This window comes from Astatotilapia calliptera, chromosome 14 (assembly GCF_900246225.1).
Source record: "Astatotilapia calliptera chromosome 14, fAstCal1.2, whole genome shotgun sequence".
In the NCBI taxonomy this organism is placed as follows: Eukaryota; Metazoa; Chordata; class Actinopteri; order Cichliformes; family Cichlidae; genus Astatotilapia; species Astatotilapia calliptera.
Window position 1 is genome coordinate 4,332,327 of NC_039315.1, and position 8,108 is coordinate 4,340,434.

General features: G+C 41.3%; 1 protein-coding gene across 2 annotated transcripts; it reads left to right on the forward strand.

The window, feature by feature from the left end:
* Window positions 1–707: 707 nt before the first annotated feature.
* Window positions 708–7,901, forward strand: LOC113036746 (DCN1-like protein 5). Of its 2 annotated transcripts, none has more exons than XM_026193200.1 (10): window positions 708–798; window positions 3,528–3,577; window positions 3,743–3,785; window positions 4,377–4,473; window positions 5,337–5,502; window positions 5,733–5,824; window positions 5,902–6,010; window positions 6,565–6,669; window positions 6,786–6,888; window positions 7,466–7,901. In XM_026193200.1, the coding sequence occupies exons 4-10, from the start codon at window positions 4,409–4,411 to the stop codon at window positions 7,519–7,521; spliced, it is 696 nt and encodes a 231-aa protein (XP_026048985.1). In that variant the 5' UTR covers window positions 708–798; window positions 3,528–3,577; window positions 3,743–3,785; window positions 4,377–4,408; the 3' UTR covers window positions 7,522–7,901. The 2 variants fall into 2 exon arrangements, with proteins under 2 accessions (XP_026048985.1, XP_026048986.1); XM_026193201.1 differs by having other exon boundaries at window positions 709–798; window positions 5,397–5,502.
* The last annotated feature ends 207 nt before the right edge of the window (window positions 7,902–8,108 follow it).

Here is an 8,108-nt window from a genome sequence, read left to right on the forward strand (position 1 = left end):
CCATACATCACAGCAGGTTATGAGAGCTTCTCTTTTACTCTCGCTATCACTACCTTTCTGTCATAAATCACGTCACCCCTGACACCCGTCTACACCCAGTGCATCTAGCCTGCATCTCCTCTCCACATCTCCTGTGCACTGTCCATGACAGAGATTTTTTTTTTCATTTTACTTTTTTATTTGTAATTTCACTAGAATTAACCTACCTCAATGTTTCGTTTTAGTTAACTAGGATAACCTTCCTTGTCGTTAACTCAGAGTGATGGACGAGTTTTTGAACTGTGAACAGCTAAAATTAAATAAAAAGTTCAGAGGAAACTCTATTTTAGAAAAATAGCTGACAGAGATTTTACAGTTTTGTATAAATGTTAAAAATATTTTAAACTTTATTACACCCTGCCTCTCGCCCTATGACAGCTGGGATGAATGGATGCATGGACATGAGTACATGTGAGCATGTGAGCCAAAAATAAGGGACTATTTCTTTAAGAACTAAAACTATATATTCGGCTCTTCGGGGTGTACATTACAACCATCAGATGTTGTCGTTTGGATAACTGTTGCCTAAGACCATATATCCTTCTTGTAAATGAGGTTAAATGTCGTGTTTTATAAACATCCATTCTTAAAAAAGAGCGTTCGCGCACATTTCTCTGAAGAGGGGAACGCTAATTTCGTTTTGCACCCCCATAAAGCGGTGGTATCGTCCACTCTCGCGGAAACGCCGGCTCCAGCCAAAACTCCGGCATAAGAGAAGCAGGTGGAACTGAGACAGTAGTCTGAGTGTGACTGAAAGTGGTAAGTGTTTAAAACAGTGCCCTATCAATTACCAGGTGTTGCCCCAGGCATCTGTCTTATATTTGCGTCTAATTATGATGCGAGTGATTTAAAGACTTTTGATGCGTGTTTGGACACATTAGCAGACGTTAGCAGAGCAGCTCTGAAACCCGCGGTGCGCCACTAATGTTAGCTAGCAAACAAAAGAGGTTCCCTGTGAGTCAAGTCTGACTCTCTGAAGAAAATGAAGGAGATAAATGTGGAATTTGTAATACGAATCATGTTTTTGTAACATTTAAGTGGCGACAAAATGCGACATCCTGGCACGAAGTCTATTAGTCATTCTAGCCTGGTTAGCTAACGTTAGCATCAAAGGCGGAGACCCGCAGCAGTTTGGATTTTAGCCCAAAGTTTAAAGTTTAACAGAGTCCAGACCCTTAACAGACTTTTTATTCAATATGTACCTGTGTCTTGTGCTTTAGGTGTGTGTGGTGGAGGAATGGTGACGTGTGTTTCCCACAGAGCTTTTTAAACTGCTTCTGCAGCAGTGCTGTCGTTACCATGTTTATTTTTAACAGTTCAAACGCTGGAAAAAGTTCGCGTTTAACGTCGCAGACACTGCAGCTGCGCGACAGTTACGTTTGGTGGTTTTTGTTGAAATGCAAACGTGACAACGCCTGTTTTCTTCCGAGCAGTGTCCTCGTTTTTCTGGTGAGCTTTTATATCAAGTCTGAACACGAAAACGGAAATTTAGTGTGATGAGGCAGTCCCTGTTTGCTCCTTCCTTTTAACCAGCTATGCAGGCCGAACCGAACAAAAACAGTGTTTCCGAACTGGCCCATTTCAATCTCCAACAATGGCGTCACCATTCATTTTAACAGTACTCAAGTGAATTTTGTGCATTTATGAATCGTACTTGTGACAGCTGCTGCGATGGCACACTCTGCCTCTCCACACATCTCCAGGAATCACTTGAATGATCCTAATGGGGAGTAAAGTCACAGAATTCATTGTTGTGTATGTGTCTGGGATCATGTCAACATGGGATCATGTCTACATATGATCCTAAACTTCCAATGGGTCCTATACTTAAAGGCTGTGGTTCCTCAGTGCTGCCCTGAGACAAGTCAAGGTGTCCCCTGAGATTTTTGCATCAACGAAACATTGTAACTGCACAAAGTACTAAATGTCATTTCAGTTGACCTCATTGGCCTGATTGATAGTGAGGAGATATAATTGAGCAGCTGGACTTGTGATGTCAGCAGCCTTCAGCCCGAGTTAATCTGTTAATGCTAATATAGTGAGCTAATGAGGGCCTTGGAAACTAAACATCCTTTTATAGAGAGACTTCACCTGCTTTAAAAGGGTAGAAGAGAGCTGCGTCTGAACCAGAGGCAGCAGGAATCTACACTACATAAACAAAATTTCTAGGCTGCCCACATAATACACCCACAGGAGCTGCTCTGCCATAGAAACCCATGTCATGAAGCTCCCAGTGTACAGTTTACATGCTGATCTTAATGTCAGAGGTTTTGAGGTCTGCAGTTACTGAGTCAGCAGAACATATGTGCTTTACACCTCAGCACGCAGCGATCGCACTCTAACTTTACATGATCTACCACTTTGGATTAATGATTCCTGAACACGTCCACTTTACAATAATACAGCTGACTGCAGAATATCTAAAAGGGAAGAAATTTCACCCACTGACCTGTTGCAACAGTGGCATCCTGTTTCAGTAGTACTCAATTTCTGTTAATTCTTTAGAACGACCCATTCTTTCACAAGTCATTCTAAAGGCTGACTGCATGGCTGGGTGCTTGATTTTATACACCTGTGGCTATGGAACTAAAAACACCTGAATTCAAAGACTAAGACTGTGTCCCCATATTTTTGACCATACAATGTATGTGTTCTTGTGTGATAAGAGGATTGATGCAAGTCATACTTTAGTGGTGCTCATTGTTCTTAAAATCAGCTAACATTGCAATCAAAAGAAGTGATGATATTTGAAATGAGAGAGTATGACATGGCATTCTGCACATATGAAGACAGCCAAGTCTTAATTTTTGGTTTGCTGTTTGTTTTGCTTTGGCACAAAGGCTTAAAATCACAGCTCTAAAGGCAGAAATCGGTTCTTTCCTTGAATTTCTGAACGTTCAGTTGACCGTAAGGCCAGGAGGGCAGCTGCAATGAAACTTCAATTAACAACGACGCACAGATATGATCCGAATGCCTTGGCTTTGGAAATCTGCTGATACAAAGTACTCACGTCATGCCAGTGTTAAATAAATTTTCTTCAATCTTCATTTAAATCTTGAAAGTAGTTGTAAAAAAAAAAAAAAAAAAATTAATAATAATAATTCTAGTGTTGTTATTTTGATAATTTCATAAATATCTTGAAAATGACTCAAATTCATATTAGCAGAATGAGAGAACACCACACAAATCCAAATATTTTAGAGACTTCAAGCATCTATCATTCTGAATGAACCTGAGCTGCGCTCCTGAGACTCCATTCATAGTCACAGTATCAGATATTTACCCTAAACCGTTCTGGTTTACAGAAACTATAAAAAAAATTTGGATCTCATCTGAGGTCTTTGACCTATGATCAGATTTTTCCTCTTGGTTTCAAAGTGATGGTGGTGTTAGTAATGCCTCGCATGTGTTTTGGCTGATGCCTTCGGTCTTCCTTGGCTGACATTCCCTGAATGATGCTGAGTCAGTGCTTGTGTGCTTTCTCGTAGGAAAAGTCCTGGCAAACATCAGCACGCTGTCAGAAACGCTGGACAAGCTTGTGAGTTTTTGTGTTGATTTGTGTGTAGCAGACAACGCCGGTGTAGTCCGGCACGTTTACAGTGATAATACTGCTGGACTTTAGCGTACAGCATCCATCAGCCTATCGGGTGCTGTGCAGACTTTTTTTTTTTTTTTTTTAAACCAGTTTTCTGTTTTATTCCAGCATTGCTTAGATTTGAATGGACAAGGCAGGCAGAAGTATACAGGTACAACCTCTCACACATCTCATATATATCTGTGTGCTGTTATTTTTTTATTTATTTTTTTAATCATAAAAACGTTTCACACCATGAATTTCAGTTTACTTCTATTTTAACAGGGAAGGGTAATAGAAAGATGTGTAGAAATAGAAGTATGTTTTTAAAAAACACAGGCGTTGATTTTTATTAAATTTTTTCACACCTACCGCTGCAGAAGGCAGCTGCTTAAAGCCCAAAGATGTACTGATTTGCTACTGACGTTAAACTAATGAAAGAACACAGAACTTAAAAGTCCAGATTTTTGACCCAAGATTAGATTAACTGATTGTTACACTGCGTCAGTGCTCCTCCAATACTTGTTCCATAATTGGCCGTCTCATTTCAACAGTTACCCTTTCAGATAATTCAGTAATCAAAGTGTTTTGAATGTTTTGAATGTTAGAATACCCATCATAGATGGAGGAAATGTTTTGGGTATGAAGCATACAAAGTAAAGCATTTCTGTAAATGTACTTGAGTTGTTGTAGCTGCTAAGATGGCTCAGTCACTCCAGGGTCAAACGGATGTTTGACTGTTGTCTTTGCTCTGTAAATGTAGCCCAGCTAGTGAAGCCCAGTAAAGGTGCCGTGATGCCTGTGAAGAAGAGGAAGCTGCCTGATGCAGATGATCATGAGCAGAACTGTAAAATTACGAGGTAAACAGATCTATCTGCTCACACTGAGGGTGTCCTGTGTCTGCACCGCTAACCTTTGTCTTCTATCCATCCTATGTGCTTCTTGAACCTTTATTGATTACCTTGTGAGATCGATGCTCTCTCAGCCGGGTGTAGGCTTTCTGAGCCCTTCACCTTCTCCTCTTCTTCTTCATTGTGTATTAAGAGTGTAGATGAATGCTCATGCTGCAGTCACAGTGAGGATGTAGCCAAAACGCATATCTTCACACATGTTGTGAGTTATGCTCCTTACTAATCGAGGCACTCAGCACATACTTGTCATCTTAATCAGCACTGCCTCAGTCTTCAGGACTGTAGGAGAGTATCTAAAGTGCCACTTTATTAGGTACCTTTGCTTTATTCTTGGATATAAATGAGGTGGATAATCCATCAGTGCCTCAGCTCTGTACATCATAAATGTCCGTGCAGACTTAATTTCAGGTTTTTAATGAAATATGGTGACAGTTTGAGTCTCATGTGAATAATCACCCGAGCCATTTGCATACAGCAGCATCTGATCTGACTTGGTAGCAGTTGATTCTAAACTGGCTGGCTGACTGGATACACCAATGTTCTTGGAGAACATCCAGCTGTGAGGCAGCTGTGGTAACCACTGAGCCACCGCGCTGCCATTAATCTGCAGGAAATACTGACAGGCTGTTTTCTGAGCCACTTTACCCTGTTCAGAGTCAGGGGTGCTGGAGCCTATCCCAGCTCTCACAGGGTGAAATCCTTTGTTGTATTTTTGCTTTGACTGTAGTCCAGCTGTTGTATAGCTGCCATGTAACAACCTCCTGAAGTTATGGCTGCACATTTATCTTTAAAATGTTTGGTCTGTGCTGAAGTTTTACCCGACCTCTGATCCGCGGTCCGAGGTCAATCAACACTGACAAGCCCTTTTCCAGTAAGAAGTGCCTGGCCTGGTTCCACAAGTACGCTGCCCCCGACAAGGTGTTCGGCCCAGAGGCCATGGAGAAGTTCTGTGAGGACATCGGCGTGGAACCAGAGAATGTAAGTCAGCAGCTTGACTCTTAGTCACTCTGCATGTCCCTTACCTGATGAACTCCTGACCATCAGGAGTCATAGGGTAACACTCAGAAAAGAGACTGTGAGGCACTCATGATGTGAGAATGTTTTATGGAGCTTTATTTTAGCAACAAATGTTTTTTTCTGTGAAAAATAAAGATGGTAGGAAACAAGCTTTCTTACACTTGTTTGAATCTCCTCTTTCTTTCCTGCAGATTATCATGTTAGTTTTAGCGTGGCATCTAGAAGCAGCAAACATGGGGTACTTCACAAAAGACGAGTGGCTCAGGGGAATGACGATATTACAGTAAGAAATCTTATTCTTTCAGTTTATTTGTGGTTGAGGTTACAAATACGCTTAAATGTGTTTTCGTCTACATGCAGGTGTGACTGCACAGAGAGATTACAAAGTAAACTTGATTACCTGCGCAGTGAGCTCAACGATGCTGCGACCTTTAAAAATATCTACAGATACGCCTTTGACTTTGCCAGAGTGAGTCTATTTATTTTTTGTTATTATTTGGAAGTTAAGCCTGTAAAAATCCTTGAGCATCATCTTGTAATATGTCTGCAGTGTTTGTGCTCCTGACTTTGTGATTGTTATGAGGAAAAGTTGGAATAAAAATAATAATTTAAAAGCGCCAAATTACCACAAAATAGTTCCCTATGGGGTGACCATGTTTTAACCGGGAGGGGCAGATGCTACATTTAAACTCTGAGCTTCTGAAAAGATTTGGTGTGGTGACCATAAATGAAGCTTAACTTCACCAACACAGGCTTTCAGATCAAGTCTCTGAATTCTGACTCGGAGCTTGATGCAGTGAATCTCCCTGCTGATGCAGCTGGATTTTTTTTTTTTTTTTTTAAATAACCATAAATGAGGGAGTGTCTTTTCAATTTCAGTGCAGCAACCGTGCAGTTAGGTTTAACTGTTATGACTAATGGGATTGTGGGGGAAACACTCATCAGCGCATTCATGGGATCATAAGAGATATGAACTGCTGCACTTATTACTGAGCTCACTCACTGAGTTGCTTCTGTCCTCAGGATAAGAACCAGAGGAGTTTGGACATGGACACGGCAAAATTAATGCTGGCTCTGCTGCTGGGAAGGTCATGGCCGCTCTTCCCAGTCTTCAGCCAGTTCCTGGAGGTAAATCTCATTGCTCTGATAAAGGAGATGTGAAATCAGCTCATCTTCAAACAGCTCTTCACTCCTCTCTCTGGGTTGTTTCCTCACGGTCTCCCTCCCATTAATGTCTCCCACAGCAGTCCAAGTACAAGGGATTGAATAAAGACCAGTGGTATAATGTTCTGGAGTTCAGCCGGACCATCAACCCAGACCTCAGTAACTACGATGAGGATGGAGCTTGTGAGTACCACTTGTACTAGGAAAATAGTGCAGGCCTCTCTTACAGAGCTGCTTCAAGGCGGGAATATAAACCTGTATGAAATGTCCAAACATGGAATAGGATGTGTTGGCCAGTTATCGCCCCACCTGGACCATCCAGGGCTTTGGTTTGGGAATGGCCGCTGTCGCACAGTTTGTCATAATACACAAGAACACATCTGGATCGGTTCACACTCTTAGGACAGAAGGATGAGCATGTTATAATTCTGGGGGGTCTTCCGTGATGGCTCACTCATTTCTGTGAAAGGAAATCTAATATCTGTCCATCACTTGTAGTCCAAAATGCCACAGCAGTCCTGATGTTAATAAATTTACACCAGCTTCCCTCCATTTTTGTATTGATTTTAAGATTCTTTTATTTTCTAAGTTTTTTAAATGGCCAGCTGTTTAAGCAAACTTTTCAACATGTATAACTGCAAAAGAATGTTAAACAAGCATTTCAGTTTTAAACCTTAAAATGGCTTCATGTCTTCACTGAACAGTAATAATGTGCAGGCGCACCTTTGTCTATATTTACGGGTTTATTTGTTTTTTGCAGGGCCGGTGCTTCTAGACGAGTTCGTGGAATGGCGAAGAAGTTGGTCAGCTTCATAGCATTAACAGCCACAAAAACAAAAGGATGAAGAGGGAGAAAACTGAGAACCCGGGAAGGAGTCTGGAAAAAGGTTTCATCCACACATACACAGAAATATGGAGTACAAGCTCGTCCCTGTGGACCTTCGAATCCCGTTAGAGGCGCCTGTGCACCATCGCCCAAATGCTAAGAGGCCTTCCTCCTGCTGAGAAGACTTTTTTTTTTTTTTTTTTAAATAGTGTTAATTTCAAGAAAAGAAACTGTCAGAGGGAAAATGAACTGAGAAGAGCTGTGGAATTTATGTTAAATGTTATGTTTTTTTTGTTTTGTTTTTTTCCCCCCCATTTTTGTGTCTTGTTTATAGACGTTTTGACAGTAATAAAAAGGAAATGGAAATTCATCAAGCTGCAGAGCCCAGGTTTCATTCGCCACTCCTGCACCGTGTTAACACACTAAGGCATGCAGAAACTGGTCAGCCTGAAGAAATTTACCATTTCTTTTTTAGGTGTCAGTCCAGCAACCCCTGAGCAGATACAGCAGTTATCCCTTTACCTCCTAACACTTCTTATTAGACCACATCCTGCCAGATAACCAGCACCTAACCTGC